The sequence below is a fragment of the Mus musculus genome, chromosome 14 (assembly GCF_000001635.26).
Source record: "Mus musculus strain C57BL/6J chromosome 14, GRCm38.p6 C57BL/6J".
Lineage (NCBI taxonomy): Eukaryota > Metazoa > Chordata > Mammalia > Rodentia > Muridae > Mus > Mus musculus.
In genome coordinates, this window is record NC_000080.6 from 42,583,252 (window position 1) to 42,600,648 (window position 17,397).

Here is a 17,397-nt window from a genome sequence, read left to right on the forward strand (position 1 = left end):
CTGGTGCCCAGGCAGCCCAGACAACTGTCCAGATTGGCCACGGAGCATCATATTGAGAGAGGTCAAATCCAGAGGACAGCCATATTTCAGAAGCCGAGGTACATCTGTAAACTGTGACACTAACAGGGACTTAAGTATCTCTCAAGGGGACCTGGAACACATGTGTGCTTATATGTCCATGTTATTTAAAAATCACCTGTAGGTAGAAGGCAGACCTTCTCTAGGAGAAGAGAAGAGACCCAACCAACATACAGTCTTTCTAGGTGTCCCATGGAAACCTTATCTATGTATCTACATTCAAATATACTTTGTTGGAAAGGACAATGATTTGAGTTGCTCACAGACTCTTCACACTTGGCCAAAATGACTTTAAGTGGTAAAAATCCTAGAGCCTTGCTTTGAAGGAGCCAGGCTTCTGGTTTAGAGGCAAACAGTATATAAACTGAGCCCCTACTTTGGTTCAAAGACAAGGATGGGCAGACATATCCTGTGCCTAGTGCTTGGATCACGACCCTGTTAGTCACTCACCAGTAGAATTGATTTTCTTTAATCAACTCCTTGTACTTGTACAAAGCCTCACTGATGTCCTGGGGAATTCTCTTCAGGTCAGTCATCACCTGGTCATCTTGCATCTTGAGCATGAATGTCCTAATTTTGATTTTGTGGGAGGGCATGGCACAATGAACAAATAATCCCATGAACTAAGGATACAAGGATCATGTTAATTCAAGCAGAATCGTGGACTACCCCAACACATATATGCCACTACATTGCTCCATGTTACCAGTTCCACTTGGAGCTTATCAAACTTATTACTCTTTGCCTGGGGTCAGTAGAGGCAGGGAAGTAAAGGCAGGGATTTGACCTACTTTATCTCCCTGAAGGGGCAAGAAAAATAGACTAGCTCTCCAAGAACTTTCCAGGAACCTGTGCCATAGTCCTGGGTCCCCCTTAAACCTGTGATGACACATCTGTTTGTAGACAAGGAATTGTCAATCCTTGCTTCTGTTGCTACATAAACTCCCAAAGGACATAATCAGTATCTACAGGATAGTACATTTCCAGTGTGCACCTAAGGTGAGCACAGAGCTCATATGCTGTGCTGCTCAAAGTGATGCTCCCTCGGTCTTCACTATTTTTGGCTGGAAACTGTGTCAAGCAAAATCTCATGCCCCAGAATACTATACAGACACTCTAGCTCTTAAGTGGAACACACACACACACACACACACACACACTGACCACCCCCCATAATCAAACACAATCAGAATGCCAAATGAACACATATTATCTGATAGTATAGTGAATAAAATTTGATTAAAGCAGTGATGAACTATGGCCAATCCAGTTATACTGAGAGACAGTATGTGGGACCAGGTCCCTCCAGCTGTTGACTGGACTAGTTGGACCCAAATTACCTCCATGTAAACTGCAATCATGATTGGCCATAAACAGAGAGGACCTTGAATCTCCCACAAACCAACACCTGTATAGGATTCTTACAATGCAGAATTAGGACTCACACAATACTATCCTTATCCCCAGACTAAGATTCATACCACAGGCTCTGATTTACTTTTGGAGGAGTCAAAAGTGCCTAAGACCCATATCATTCCTATCTGAACTTGAAGTTCTGTGTCGAAAATCCAATCAGCAAAATGAATTTGGATATGTGGACCGCCTGGTGGTGTAGCCTCCTGTGATATGAGGGAATCTGAGTTTAACAGAGAGGGCCCAAGACAATCAGGAAAGAACTGGGCATAATGACTCCCAGTTGTTCAAATCCTTGTTAGTGTAATTGGCTAGGATTCCCTGGAGTCCGTCTCTCTCATTTTTGATCTTCTGGAGATCCCTTTTGAGCTTTTCCATCCTCTTCATTCTCTGCTCCTGCTTATTGGTGGTGGAGGCTTGGGGTGATGCCTTTCCAACAGACCATGTAGGTTGACAAACACTCGTAAACTCGTAGAGATAATAGGGCAGGGAATGGAGACAACATGCTTTTCCCTTTCTTTGGGGTCTTGTGAGATTATTCATTTGTTGTGTTTTCTTGGGTATAATTACACACAATCTGTTGGAATTTTGCTTCTAGTATCCTCTGTAGTGCTGAATTAGGGGAAAGGTATTGTTTGAATTTGTTTTTGTCGCAGAATATCTTAGTTTCTCCAACTATGGTCATAAAGAGTTTTCTGGGTATAGTAACCAAGGCTGGCTTTTGTGTTCTCTTAGAGTCTGAAAGACATTTGTCCAAGATCTTTTAGATATTACCATTTCTGGTAACATGTCAATGTAATTCTCATAGGTCTTTCTTTGTATGTTACTTGACTTTCTTTCCTTAGAGCTTGTAATATTTTCTTTCTTTATTCTGTACATTTATACTTTTGTTTAATATGTAATAGGATGATTTTCTGTATTGGTCCAAATGATTTGGTGTGTTGTAGGTTTCTTGTAAATTTAAGGCCATCTCTGTCTTTAGGTTAAGGACTTTTAAAAATCATATTGTTGAAGATGTTTTCTGGGTCTTTGAACTGTTATCCCTCACCCACTTCTTTTTCCATTATTCTTAGTTTTGTTCTTTTTATTGTGTCCTGCATTAGCTAGATGTTTTGAGTAAGGAATTTTTTACTCTGTATATTCTTTGAGTGACTTTTTAATATCATCTATGATTATCATCTATGGTATTTCCTTTGCCTGAGATTCTCTTTTCTATGTTCTGTTGGTGAGGCTTGCATCTGTAGACCCTGATGTTTTTTGTAAGTTGTCCTTCTCCAGGGTTGCCCCATTTGTGATTTTTATACCTTTATTTTTACTTTTTCTTTGTTGATTTTCTTATGTATTTCCATCCCAAATGTTATCTCGGACCAAGATGGCGACCGCTGCTGCTGTGGCTTAGGCCGCCTCCCCAGCCGGGCGGGCACCTGTCCTCCGGTCCGGAAGGTGGCCGGCTGTCCCCGGCCCACACAGGGTGCTGCCTCAGCCCCTCTGTGCTTCTGCCTGTTCCAGAGGCTGTCAGGTTCTCTGGCGCACCCTCTCACCTGTTCAGACTAATTTCCTAAGTTCGGCGGGTCCCGGACCAAGATGGCGACCGCTGCTGCTGTGGCTTAGGCCGCCTCCCCAGCCGGGCGGGCACCTGTCCTCCGGTCCAGACGGTGGCTGGCTGTCCCCGGCCCACAAAGGGTGCTGCCTCAGTGCCTCTGTGCTTCCGCCTGTTCCAGAAGCTGTCAGGTTCTCTGGCGCACCCTCTCACCTGTTCAGACTAATTTCCTAAGTTCGGCGGGTCCCGGACCAAGATGGCGACCTCTGCTGCTGTGGCTTAGGTCGCCTCCCCAGCCGGGCGGGCATCTGTCCTCCTGTCCGGAAGGTGGCCGGCTGTCCCCGGCCCACACAGGGTGCTGCCTCAGCCCCTCTGTGCTTCTGCCTGTTCCAGAGGCTGTCAGGTTCTCTGGCGCACCCTCTCACCTGTTCAGACTAATTTCCTAAGTTCGGCGGGTCCCGGACCAAGATGGCGACCGCTGCTGCTGTGGCTTAGGCCGCCTCCCCAGCCGGGCGGGCACCTGTCCTCCGGTCCAGACGGTGGCTGGCTGTCCCCGGCCCACAAAGGGTGCTGCCTCAGTGCCTCTGTGCTTCCGCCTGTTCCAGAAGCTGTCAGGTTCTCTGGCGCACCCTCTCACCTGTTCAGACTAATTTCCTAAGTTCGGCGGGTCTCGGACCAAGATGGCGACCGCTGCTGCTGTGGCTTAGGCCGCCTCCCCAGCCGGGCGGGCACCTGTCCTCCGGTCCGGAAGGTGGCCGGCTGTCCCCGGCCCACACAGGGTGCTGCCTCAGCCCCTCTGTGCTTCTGCCTGTTCCAGAGGCTGTCAGGTTCTCTGGCGCATCCTCTCACCTGTTCAGACTAATTTCCTAAGTTCGGCGGGTCCCGGACCAAGATGGCGACCGCTGCTGCTGTGGCTTAGGCCGCCTCCCCAGCCGGGCGGGCACCTGTCCTCCGGTCCAGACGGTGGCTGGCTGTCCCCGGCCCACAAAGGGTGCTGCCTCAGTGCCTCTGTGCTTCCGCCTGTTCCAGAAGCTGTCAGGTTCTCTGGCGCACCCTCTCACCTGTTCAGACTAATTTCCTAAGTTCGGCGGGTCCCGGACCAAGATGGCGACCTCTGCTGCTGTGGCTTAGGTCGCCTCCCCAGCCGGGCGGGCATCTGTCCTCCGGTCCGGAAGGTGGCCAGCTGTCCCCGGCCCACACAGGATGCTGCCTCAGCCCCTCTGTGCTTCTGCCTGTTCCAGAGGCTGTCAGGTTCTCTGGCGCACCCTCTCACCTGTTCAGACTAATTTCCTAAGTTCGGCGGGTCCCGGACCAAGATGGCGACCGCTGCTGCTGTGGCTTAGGCCGCCTCCCCAGCCGGGCGGGCACCTGTCCTCCGGTCCAGACGGTGGCTGGCTGTCCCCGGCCCACAAAGGGTGCTGCCTCAGTGCCTCTGTGCTTCCGCCTGTTCCAGAAGCTGTCAGGTTCTCTGGCGCACCCTCTCACCTGTTCAGACTAATTTCCTAAGTTCGGCGGGTCCCGGACCAAGATGGCGACCGCTGCTGCTGTGACGTAATGTTTTTAAAAGCTGAGTAGTACTTCTGTACACTGTACAATATTTTCTGTATCCATTCTTCTGTTGAGGGACATCTGGGTTGTTTTCAGAGTCTGGTCATTATATATAAGGCTGCTATGAACATAGTAGTGCATGTGTCCTTTTAATATATTGGAGAATCTTGTGGGTTTATGTACCATGGTGGTATACCTGTATTTGAGGTAGAACCATTTCCAACTTTCTCAGGAATTGCCAGATTGATCTCCAAAGTGGTTTTTCCAACTTGCAGTCCCAGCAGGAATGGAGGAATGTTCTACTTTCTTCGCATTCTTGCCAGAATCACCTGTCAGCTGAGTTTTGTTCTTGGCCCATCTGAGTGCTGTGAAGTGGAAACTTAGGGTCATTTTGATTTGCATTTCCCTGATGACTAAAGATGTTGAACATTTCTTAAGTACATCTCAGCCATTCAAGATTCCTCAGTTGAGAATTTTCTGTTTAGCTCTGTACCCCATTCTTTAATAGGGTTATTAGGATCTCTGGAGTGTAACTTCTTGAGTTCTTTTTATATTTTGGATATTAGCCCTCTATCAGATGTAGAGTTGGTACAGAAGTTTTCCCTATATGTGTGTGCAATTTTGTCCTTTTGACAGCATCCTTTGACTTACAAAGCTTTTCAATTTTATGGGGTCCCATTTGACACTGTTTTTGGTCCTACAGCATGAGCCATTGGTGTCCTGTACAGGAACATTTCCCCTGTGCCAATGTGTTTGAGGTTCTTTACTGCTCTCTGTTGTATTAGATTCAGTGTATCTTGTTTTATGTGGAGGTCCTTCAGTGACTTGGACTAGAGCTTTGTACAAGGAGATAAGAATACATCAATTTGCATTCTTCTATATGCCGACTGCCAGTTGAACAAGCACCAATTGTTGAAAATGCTGTCTTTTATCCACTGGATGGTTTTGGCTCCTTTGACAAAGATCAAGTGACCATATGAATGTAGGTTCATTTCTAGGTCTTCAATTCTATTCTGTTGGTCTACTTGTCTCTCTATACCAGAAACATGACATTTTTATCACTTGCCCTGTGGTATATTTTGAGATCAGGGATGGTGATTTCCTGAACCATTCTTTTATTGTTAGGAATAGTTTTTGCTATACTGGGTTTATGTTATTTCAGATAAATTTGAGAATTGCTTTTTCTATCTCTGTGAAGGAATGAGTTGGAATTGTGATGGGGATTGCATTGAATCCGTAGATTGCTTCTGGCAAGATGGACCTTTTTTACTATATTAATCCTGCTCATCAATGACCATGGGAGATCTTTCCATCTTCTAAGGTCTTCTTTGTTTTCTTTGTTCAGAGACTTAATGTTCTTGTCATTCATTATTATCTTTCCCTTGCTTTGTTCGAGTCACACCAAGATATTGTTTGTGACTATTGTGAAGTATGTAGTTTTAAAAAATCTCTTCCTCAGTATAATTATCCTTTGAGTAGAGGAAAGTTCCTGGATTGTTTGAGTTAATTTTGTATCCATTGACTTTGCTGAAGTGGTTTATCAGCTGTAGGAGTTCTCTCCTGGATTTTTTTGAGCTCACTTATGTGTAATATTCCATACTCCTCAAATTGTAGTGTCTTGAATTCCTCCCTTCCAATTTGTATCACTTTGATCGGCATTTTTGCCTGATTGCTCTGGCTAAAATGTCAAAGACTATGTTCAATACGTAGGGGAAGAGGGGGAAGTCTTTCCTTGTCTCTGATTTTAATGGGATGGCTTCAAATTTTTCTCCATATATTTTGATGTTGGCAACTGGGTTGCTCTATTTTGCTCATTTCTTTCTGAAACGTGACTTTCTGATTCCTCCAATGCATTTATCTTGAAGTTATATTGTATTTTGTCAAACACTTTTTCGGCATCTGATGAGATTATCCAATATATTTTAAGTTATTTTATATAGTGGATTACATTGATGGATGTCCATATATTGAATCATTCCTGCATCCCTGGGATGATAGAGTATCTAATGAGATGATCAAATAATAATTTCTTAAATTTATTACATAGTATATTACTTTGATGAATTCCAAAACACTGAATCATTCTTACATCCTATACATGATGCGTATTGGGTCATGGTGAGTGATCATTTGCATGTGTTATTAGAAACAGTTTCCAAGATGTTATTGAGTATTTTTGCATCAATATTTGTTATGGTTTTTATATGCTCAACACACTGAGTGGCAACATAAGAAGGAGTGGCCAAGTTTGAGTATATGGGGCACTGTGTGTGTGGTCAAAACCCTCACCCTAGCTGCCTGGACATTAATGTTCTATTAGCAGCCTTCACATGAACATGTAGGACTCTCAGCTTCTCCTGTACCATGCCTTTCTGGATGCGTCCATGTGGCCACCTTGTTGGTACTTGACTGATCCTCTTAACCTGTAAGGCATCCACATTGAATTCTAGGAGAAGCTGCAGTGCAGCCAGATTTGGAGGAGTCCCAAAACCCTCCTGGGACAACTAGTCATGGAGTTTGTTCAGCAGCCATCCGTCTGCAGGAGTCAGGGTGTTCTTCAGAGTCACATCTCTTCTCTAAAGCTTTGAAGAACCACCTGTCTGAGGGCCAGAAGCTCTTGTGAGTATCTGCTGATGCAGAGTTAGAAACAGCTCTACTAAGTACTCAGCCTGATGCACAGAGTCCTAAGGGGAGACACAGCAAATACAGAGGTCTGAAGGAAAGGACAAAGTACCCAAAATCTGAGTATCCAAGGCTGTATCCTCAGATTAGAAAGACAACAGAAAAAATGGAGAGGGAACCCAGTAAGTGACAATGGGGAGAAGGGAGGCCAGGTGTTCCTGGTGGTCATGAACTCTGCACAGAGTTCACAGTAAATTTCAATGTGGATTATGAAAGTAGAAAATGTTCACTTTCGTTTACTACATTCACCTTGTTTGGGCAGATAATCCATGCAGGAAGGCTGAGAAAGGGTTAAGAAAGAAAGTTGATCTCAGAGAAACAGGAGGACTGGGGGTTCTCTAGTGTAGTATACTGTAGTGTGGTGTGGTGCAGTGTGTTGTGGTGAAGTACAGTGTATTCTCCTGTAGTGTTTGCTGCTTGGTATACATGAGGCCCTGGGCTCCCTCTTCAGTTTAGCCCACTTAGAGAAGCTGAAATTAGAATAACAGTTGCCAGATCTTAAGACAGATGTTGGAAGGGTGATGGGACACAGGGAGTTGCAATCTCGGCTACCAAGGGATTACCACGTCTATAGAAATTTGGTGGGTTGTAATGGGCCAAATATCTCCAAGTAACTGCAAAAGAGTGATAAATATGTTCTCAACACACAGAAAATAATGAGATAGATGCCTGAATTGATGCCTGTGCCAGATACCATCTTCTTCAGCAATGTGTTTTTACCATTATCTTCCAGGAAAGAAGGAAGGAAATGGCAGTAGTCTTTAATGATTGGGGACAGTGTTTGAGACTTAATGATGAGCAACCCAAAACAAGATAACCCAAACTTGGCCCTGGGCTTTTCATTGGGTAGTATATTGTCCTGAATTCCACGGGCCTATGTTTAGGAGTCTGGGGACAGGGACCCACAAAATCCTGGACATCCAGACAGTGCTGGGTTGCAGAGAGTTCACAGCAGGTTTGACCCTGCTGGCCTGCAAGGATAACTGGGCAAGGGGTTCTCAGAATCTTGGACATGCAGGCACTGCTAGAAGTCTCAGAGGAGCTGAGCATGGAGGAGGCCAGCAGGCTAAGAACTAGCCCTGAAATCAGGGAATGGGGAATTCTGGATTAGCTCAGAGGTGACTAGCCCAGGAGTATTGAGGGGCCTTCTGTTGGAGACTTAGATGGCAAGGCTCTGTAGGCAAAGGCTTTTTCTCCATGTAACCCACAGTTGGTTTGATGAGAGAGACAGTCCTTGGTTGTAAACTGTTTATTGATTGTTTTTCATGGAAATGAAAGCATAACATGTCTTAAGGTTAGACTAGAAGTTAAGTAACTTCTGAGGAAGGAATGTCCAGGAAGGGAAGCTTATTGACTGAACCCTACCATCTTCTATTACCTCATTAGCAGGGAGAACCCTATTCTCTTCTAAATAACCACAGGCCATGTTCCTATATACAGATTTTGGTCCCATGAAAGAGGCCTGGTAGGAAGCAGGTAACACTTTTGCCATCTACTGTGGGTCTGGGACTTCCAACCCACTCAACTTTACCAAATTCTGGACATGGTAGTCTACTGTCCCAGGTGTTAGTCTGAGATTTATTGATGTGAGGAGACACCAGGACATATGTTTAGTATGCGGGTCTCAATGCCTACCCTCCACACTGACACACTGTTTCTAACAAGGCCACAACTCCTAAAAGTACCACTCCCATATTCAAGCCACCACACTCCTCTGCAATCTCTCAAGACATTTACCTCACTCTGTCCTACTGTTTTCCTTTTTCTCCTTCACAAATTATGTGTTCTATTATTTTCTTGAAATATCCTCCTATAACCCAACACTAGTGCATTACCTTCTATGGATACTGCAGTTTAAATGCACATCTCTAGACATTCAATTTTACCATCCACATAAGACACATGATGTGGTATTTGTCTTTTTGGGTCTGGGTTATATCACTCAAAAATATTATTCATGTGTCCATCCATTAACCTGTAAATTTCATTTATATTGTCATAGTTCTTTACCATTGTGTATATGAACCATGTACTCATTATCCTTTCATCAGTTATATTTATGTCTGGGTTGTTTTGATGTCCTGACCATTGTGAATAAAGCAGGAGGGAACATGAGCACACCCAGGTCTCTGACTTAGGATAATGCCTTTGGCTATATGCCCTGGAATAGTGTCTGAGTCTGTGTTCTGTTGCTAGAAAGAGACATCAGGACCATGATGGACCTTTTAACGAGAGCATTTAAATGGGGGCCTACTTCCCATTTCAGAACTTTAGTACATTTTTGTCTTGACAGAATCATGCAGAGGCAGACATTGTGTTTGAGAAGTAGCTGAGAGTTCTAGATCTGGATCTACAGGAAGCAGGGATGCTGGCCCTGAGCTGGGCTTTTGAAACTTTAAAGCCCACCCCCACAACAAGGCCACAGCTCAAAATTCCATCAAAGAGTGCTATACCCTGTTGACCAAGTATTCAAATCTATGAGCCTATAAGGGTTCTTCTCATTCAAACACCACAAATAGTACAGCTGGTTCTTATGGAAGATCTATCTCTAGCAATGTTTTCCAGAACATTTCTCCTGTTTTTCATAATGACTGTACATGTGAATATATACTCTCTTACCCCACAGTCATGCCAAGAGTTGTGGTCATTTAGTCTACTTGTAATAGCCATTCTGACTGCAGTAAGATACAATGTTAAAACTATTTTAATTTGCATTTTTCTGATGAAGGATATTAAACATTTAAATACATATCTATTATCCATTTCTTTCTCTTCTTTTGAAGATTCTGTTCAGTTTGACAGAACATTAGAAGGGAGTGTGTTTGAGACTGGGACTCTCTACTTATCCCTGCTGTCCCAGAATCTAGTACATAGACCAGACTGTCCAGAGGCTCATGCAGTTCTTCTTGCCTCTGCCTTCTGACTGCTGGGATTACAGGTGTGCTCTACCATGGACAGCCATAGAACGTTATGAAATGTTTAAATTTAAAATGTTTTAATGTTTAACAGGCAGGTTTCCTGGTGTATAGTTTTTAACACCATCCGATTGTCTAGAAATGAACTCTCTGTCATATGTACACTTAGTGAAGTTCCTCTCCCATCTCGTAGCTGATCTTTCCAATGATTAAGAGTTTGTTTTGCTTTCTTATTCACTGTTTTATTGCTAGGACACACCTTGACCAGGATAACGTATAAAGAAAATATTCAATTGGGTTTGGCCAACAATATAAAAGGGTGATCCAGGATTGTCAAGGTGGGGATCATGGCAGGAGGCAGGCAGGCTTGCATACAGACATCATGGGACTAGAGGAGTAGGTGAACTTACATCAGATACATATAGAGGAGGCAGAGGAAAGAGATAGATACAGAAAGACAGACAGACAGACAGACAAACAGACAGAAGCAGAGACAGAGACAGTGAGAGTGTAGACTGAGATATAGAGAAAAAGAGAGAAACATTGTGAGATCAACAGAGACAGAGAGATAGTGACAAAGACAGGGACAAAGACAGAGGCAGGGACTGGCATGAGCTTTTGAAACCTCAATGCCAACCTCCAGTGCCAAAATTCCTCCAGCAAGGCCATATCTACTAGTCCTTCCTAAAACATTTTTATGAGGTAGGTATCAAACATTCAATTATGAAATGACTTTTGAAGGTCATTTTTATCCAAATTACTTTATAATTCAGAATATTTTAATTACTCAATGTGAATATTTTTATTTCCTGGGATGTATTAGTGAAATACTGTTGTGTATCTTATTTGTTTGTCCGATGTGGTCATGCACAGGAGAGTACATCATAACTGTAGCTAAATTTATGACTATAGAGATAGAGCATGGATACTTTTTTCATCCTGACTTTGGGATCCACATAGTTTGACACATTATCTCAATTTTCTGTGGAGCTCTGGCTGGCTGGGTACTACTTATGAAGCCTAAACAACATGATACTTGAAGAGTCCCATTAATAATTAGAGATGATGTTTTATCCATAACAATACACTAATTTTATTCAATAACAACTTAAAGTAGGGAGTCAGTTTATACAGTATATAGACTTAGCAAAAAAGCAAATTAATTACAGTAACAAAAAGATAGTGAATATATAATGAAACTTTAAATGAAAACACAGGAAAACCAAAGACACAAAGAAATCAAAACTCTAACCAAAACTAAACAAAATAATTAAGCTAAGCATCATTCTCTTGCTGCAGATGTTCAGCACAGACCTACAGCCTCTTGCTGGCCTTGGTGAAATAGTGCAAAGGCAGTCACTGATGGTAATAATCTCTTCAGGATGAATATAGGCATACTTCATTGGGGTGGGTGTTCTGCTGATGGACTAGTCCTTCCAAGGCTAACATGAGAGATGTTACAGATGATACCTCAAAGTTTTTCAAATTCACTTGACTGATCACCATGATATAATTCTAGATGACCCAACAGGACCAGCCAAAATTGGCATTCTCAGAGCCCTCCTGGATGCCGAGCAGATCTTGATGTATCTCAGCACTTCTCTGAAGCCTTCCAAACAGGCAGTCTTGCTGGACCAGAGGCTAGACAAAATAAAGGCCTCATTACTCATGCAGCCCAAGATTGCCATGGTTACAAGGATTAGATGCAATGGTGGTTAATTTGCTTTGCACACCCAGTGCTCCTGGTGAACTGTTGTGTCTGAGCAAGATCTTGACCTGGTCTCTGATCTGTTTGAGCTTCTGCAGAATATTTCAGTCCTACGGGAGGAAGAGAAAAAAAGCCTGGTGAGATCTTTCCATGTCCGCGATCCATCAAATACCAGCTTTACTCAGCAGGACAATCCAGTATCACTTTTCATCTGAGATCTTTCCTGTATCCCCATAGGAGAAGGGGAAGAGAGCACCTGGGCCTGGATGTTATTCTCAACTGTAAAAAATTGCTTGACAATGGATTGTGAACTACACACTGTGCTGGAGTTAAAGTAAAACACCACATTTCTCCAATAGTCTAAATACTTGATATTGAAAAATAAGTGTGTATCAGTGTCTGAATCTAACATTAAACAGAGGCCTTCTAGGGAGCCTAGCAAACTTTGAAGTGAAGGCTCTTATTATTTCTGGAGTGCTGAATCCTTCCTTGGCTCTCCTTGGGTACCCCTCTATCTGGGAATCACAGGAAATTCATGCACACTGAAAGGATACTGTCATCAGCAAGAGTGTGCTTCATGCAAATCTTCCCAAGGGTAAGCATTGAACTCTAAAGGGGATACTCATGAAGGAAACAAAAACAAAAACAAAAACAAAAACAAAAACAAAATCCAATAGCCCTGCTATGCTTATGGCTCCTTAGGTACTTCCATCCTGTGCTAGTACCTCATCTTGGAGACAGTGAAAGGACGCTGCATCTTTTCAGCCAAGCCATGACACACACACACACACACACACACACACACACACACACACACACACACACACATATACAAAATAAAATTGGAGCCTGCCCTTCTGTCCTAGGAGAGGGCAGGCCCAAGCCCCTCAGGATGAGTTGCCATAGAGCAGAACAGAGGACCTGGTTCCTAGATAATTCAGGAAGTGGCATCCTGAGGCACCTCTCCATACCATAGAGCCTCAAGGGGTTGCCTTCAGGGGTCCAGGATCTCCTCTGCCTAGAGTGGCAAGCTAGAGGTGGCCGACTAGGATGGGGAGGAGAGGGCATGGCAGAAATCCAATTTCTTCAAAAGAGGGTAAGTCCACAGAAAGTCTTGGAAATGATCACAGAAGTGTAAAACTGGATGAGAAATAGGAGAGAGCCTGGATAAGGTGCAGGATGGTTACATAGGCTTAACTGTGTTTATGATCACACATTAGGGCATTCTGCCCCTGATGCTTCATTCATCCTACCTGCTGCTGCTTAGTATAGTGGTCTTTGATCTTCTGGCTGCCTTCCTTACATAGTATTTTTGTTTCTGTGTTGCATTCTTCCAATGCAATCTGCTCCCTTAGCAGCTGTCTGTTCTCCTTCCTCAACATCCTGACTTTGTGCTGGATGAGGTTAGATTCAATCAGGAGGTGGCAGTTCCTGAAGCTGAGCCACAAACAAAACATGGTGAATCCAGGAAGCATCCATCTTCCTCCCATTCCTCCAAAGACCATTCCTTCATCATTGGCCCTGATCCCCAGGCAGCCCCAAACAAGTATCCAGATTGGCCATAGAGGGAGATCAAATCCAGAGGACTGCCACTTTCCAGAAGACCCAAGGTATTTTGAAATCCCTGACACCAACAGGGACTCATGTATCTCTCAGAAAAGAACATGGGGTCTATATGTGCTTATAAGTCTGTGGTATAAAAAAACCCACCTGGGGCAAAATTCTCTAGGAGTGAAGAGACGCAAGCATCACAGAATCTTTCTATGTCTTTCCTGGAAACCCCATCTATAAATCTATGTTCAGAGCCCAAGAGGACCAAGGCTTATTGATATCTCCATCATGGTGGACACCTTTTCGATCTTGAGGATACTTAGTTGGAAAGGACAGTGGCTTGAGGGGCTCCCAGTCTCTTCACACTTGGTCAAAATGATCCAAGATGTTAAAATCGTAGTGCCTTGTTTGAAGGATGCAGGCTTATTGATTAGAGACTAACAGTATAGAACCTGAGTCCTCACTTTAGTTCAAGGACAAGGATTGGCAGATATGTCCTGTGCCTACGTCTTGGGTCATGACCCTGTTAGTCACTCACCAGTAGAACTGATTTTCTTTAGTCAACTGCTTGCACTTGTACAAGGCCTCACTGATGTCCTGGGGCATTCTCTTCAGGTCAGTCATCACCTGGTCATGTTGCATCTGAAGCATGAATGTCTCAAAGTTGATCCTGTGGGAGGGCATGGCCCAAGGAACAAATTGTCCCGTGAACTAAGGATACAAGGATCATTTCAATTCAAGCTGAATCATGCACTACCCCACCCCATATATGCCACTTGACCTAGCTCCTTGTTACCGGTTCCACTTGGTGCTTATTAAACTTATTACTCTTCAGCTTGGGCCAGTAAGCCCAGGGAAGTAAAGGCAGGGTGCTGATCTGCCTCAGCTCCCTGTAGGGGTTTGAAAGAATAGACTAGTTCTCCCAGAACTTTCCAGGAATCTGTGTCACAGTCCTGGGTCCACATTAAATCTGTATGATTCTCCTTCTTGTTTTAGACACGGAATTGACAATCCTTGGCTCTATTGCTACATCAATTCCCAAAGGACATAATCATATCTACAGGGAAAAGCCTCTATAACCTACCAGGAGATTCCAATGTGCATCCACAGTGAGCACAGAGGTTAAGTGCTGTGCTACTAAAAATGAACCTCCCTGGCTTCTTCACTATTATTGCCTGGAAATGGAGTCAGGCACAACCTCAGGATATATCACATGATACAGACTCTCTAGATCTTAAGCTGCACACACAGGAACACACACACACAGGAACACACACATCCACAAATGCACACACAAGCTCACTTCCACCCAGTATCTCTCTCATTCTCTGTCTCTTTCTAGCTCTGTCTTTTACACACACACAAACACACACAGAGACACAGATACACACACACACACACACAGTCAATCAGAATGCCAAATAAATAAGTTGATTTCGGTTTATCTGAGATTATAATGAACAAAATTTGAGAAAAGCCATTATGAACTGCAGCCAATCCAGTCATACTGAGAGGCAGTATGTGGGACAGGCCCCTCCAGCTGTTGACAGGACCAATTGGACCCAAATTACCACTTGGTCAATTATGGAAAGGATTGGCTATAAACAAACATTACCTAGCAACTCCCACCAACCAAAACCTGTGTAGGCTTCTTAAATGGCAGGAGGGGAGCTCACACATTACTACCTTCATCCCCAGACTGTGATTCATGCCACAGGCTCTGATTTACTTTTGGAGGAATCAAAAGTTCCTGTGACCCCCATCTCACTCCTATCTGAACTTGAAGTTCTGCATCGAAATTCCAATCAGCAAAATTGATTTGGGTATGCAGACAGCCTGGAGTTGTAGCCACCTGCGGTATGAGGGAATCTGGGCTTAACAGGGATGGCCCAAGATAGTCAGCAAAGAACTGGGCATAATGACTACCTGTCATTTAAATCCTTGTTAGTGTAGTTGGCCAGGATTCCCTGAAGTTCGTCTCTGGCATTTTTTACGTTCTGGAGCTCTCTTTTGAGCTTCTCCAACCTCTCGTGTCTCTTCTCCTGATCATTGATGGTGGGGGCTTGGGGTGATGCTGCCCCAGCAGACCCTGTAGGTAGAAAAACACTAGTAACCTTGTAGAGATAATAGGGCAGGGAAAGGGAAACCATGCTTTGTCCCACACAGAAGCCTGAGGAAGAGGAAAATCTAGAGACACTGAGAATCCCTGATAGTGCATCATAGCTGTCTTGAAGCTGGGCTCCTCAGCTATGTCCCTGTTCACAACCACCATCACTAAACATATGCCCGACTTCCTATTGTAATCGCCCTAGCCCTGAAATGCATAAGCTGGGCCAGGCAAGAATAAATGGAGGGTATTGTCGGCTCATATCTGACAACCCTCTCAGCATACTAGCCAACACTTTTCTAGTCTTCTTCAAATGCATGATGAGAGCTCGTACACTGCTACAGGAAACCAGACTGTGAATCAGTCCACATCATGTGAGTTCAATACCAAACTGTCTGAGACCTTGATTCATAGGCAGGGGAATAGCCCTCTGTGTTCTTGGCATCACATGCTCATGTATCTTAGAGGAAACTATATTAAGATGAAGTACATGGGCTCTTCTGAAGGTCCGGAGTTCAAATCTCAGCAACCACATGGTGGCTCACAACCATCTGTAACAAGATCTGACTCCCTCTTCTGGAGTGTCTGAAGACAGCTACAGTGTACTTACATATAATAAATAAGTAGATCTTTAAAAAAAAAAAAAGATGAAGTACATGAACACTCTATCCTGAGAACAACACTTTTCTATTCTCACAGAGCTTGGTCTTTGCATAATTTGCCATTCAGTGGGAAATTAAGATCTCTCAGCAAAGCCCCTGCAGGCTTGTCAATACCAGGCTGTCTGTAAGACTAATCATCAGACACTCTTGACTCTGGTTCTACCATTGAGGAATCTGAAGGATCCAGATCACAATCCCTATTCCTGGAAGGACCAGCTGAAGCCCACATCCCCCAGGGAGCTCCCCAAACCTTGCCCAGGACTCACTGTGCCTTCTCCATGACCAGTTGTTTCTTGCCCTTTCCCACCATGATGGGCGGCCGGCCTCCTTCTGCCTTGGTCTGGTGTCTGTGTGTATTCTATTCTCTCTCTGAAATACCCTGAGGAGCATGGACAACATGCCTGCTTGGGAACCCATGAGGATCTGAAGGAATACCCCACAAGCTGCGCTGGTTACCACAACACTGGCGACATCACAGAAGATTCTAGGGTTCTCTTGGATACAAGAGATTGTCCAGGGAAGTGGCTACTGATGATGTCACCTGGAACTTCCATGGCCTACCGGCTTACCAGCTTGCCCCATCTGACCAGTTTCTGAGGTGCCCTTTCCTGGAGTCTCTCTTTTGCCCCTGGAGATACCTCTTGGCAACTTCTCCTTCCAAAGCTAGAGATTTCTCTCTGCTTCACTACAAGTCCAGTGCTTTGAATGGGGAGAGTTTGTTGGTGCCATGGCATGGCTAGCTCATCTTCCTTAGGATCCTTTTATGAGGGAGATTCTTCTCCAATATAAATCTACTACTGGGGTCCAGTCATGTAACAAACAGTCGATTTACCCAGGTGTCTCTGTTTCCCAGAGGACAGAAACCTACTCCTGCACCTTTACCTTTACACAAGTTGGAGTATATGTATTAGTGTGCAACTGCCTTGAGAGGAGACATTGTTTCAATAAAGTGAGCAATGGGTTTTCATGAAATCTCTGATTTACAACCCCATTTCTTTGCAATGAAAACACCCTTGTACTTGGCAATAGAAGAAGTCAGGGACAGGGGCAACATCAAATTGTAAAGTTTATGTCCCTTCTTCAAAAGCTAAAATCCCACATTTGGAGATAGAGAATCTCCAAAACAACCAGACAAAATAGGCATCTGTGAACAAAGGCCAACAGGGACATTGGATTGCTTCTTCGTAGTCCCA

General features: G+C 44.2%; 2 protein-coding genes across 6 annotated transcripts in view; one reads left to right on the plus strand and one right to left on the minus strand.

Moving 5' to 3' along the window:
• Window positions 1-12,334, plus strand: part of Gm8032 (predicted gene 8032) — a 41,330-nt gene extending 28,996 nt beyond the window's left edge. For 2 of the 3 annotated variants that reach the window (XM_011245278.2, XM_017316256.1), the window contains one exon: window positions 11,696-12,334. In XM_011245278.2, coding sequence (XP_011243580.1) covers window positions 11,696-11,895 — 200 coding nt within the window. In that variant the 3' untranslated portion in view covers window positions 11,896-12,334. The remainder of the gene's footprint in view (window positions 1-11,695) is intronic. The other variant, XR_003951232.1, reaches the window with a different exon arrangement.
• Gm17124 (predicted gene 17124) lies at window positions 11,254-16,827 on the minus strand. Of its 3 annotated transcripts, none has more exons than NM_001378735.1 (5): window positions 16,471-16,629; window positions 15,362-15,524; window positions 13,974-14,105; window positions 13,138-13,321; window positions 11,254-11,994 (listed from the first exon to the last, which is right to left on the minus strand). In NM_001378735.1, the coding sequence occupies exons 1-5, from the start codon at window positions 16,619-16,621 to the stop codon at window positions 11,989-11,991; spliced, it is 636 nt and encodes a 211-aa protein (NP_001365664.1). In that variant the 5' UTR covers window positions 16,622-16,629; the 3' UTR covers window positions 11,254-11,988. The 3 variants fall into 3 exon arrangements, with proteins under 3 accessions (NP_001365664.1, XP_017171752.1, XP_017171751.1); XM_017316263.2 differs by having other exon boundaries at window positions 11,418-11,994; window positions 16,606-16,827; XM_017316262.2 differs by lacking the exon at window positions 11,254-11,994 and having other exon boundaries at window positions 13,042-13,321; window positions 16,606-16,827.
• Between the last annotated feature and the right edge of the window lie 570 nt (window positions 16,828-17,397).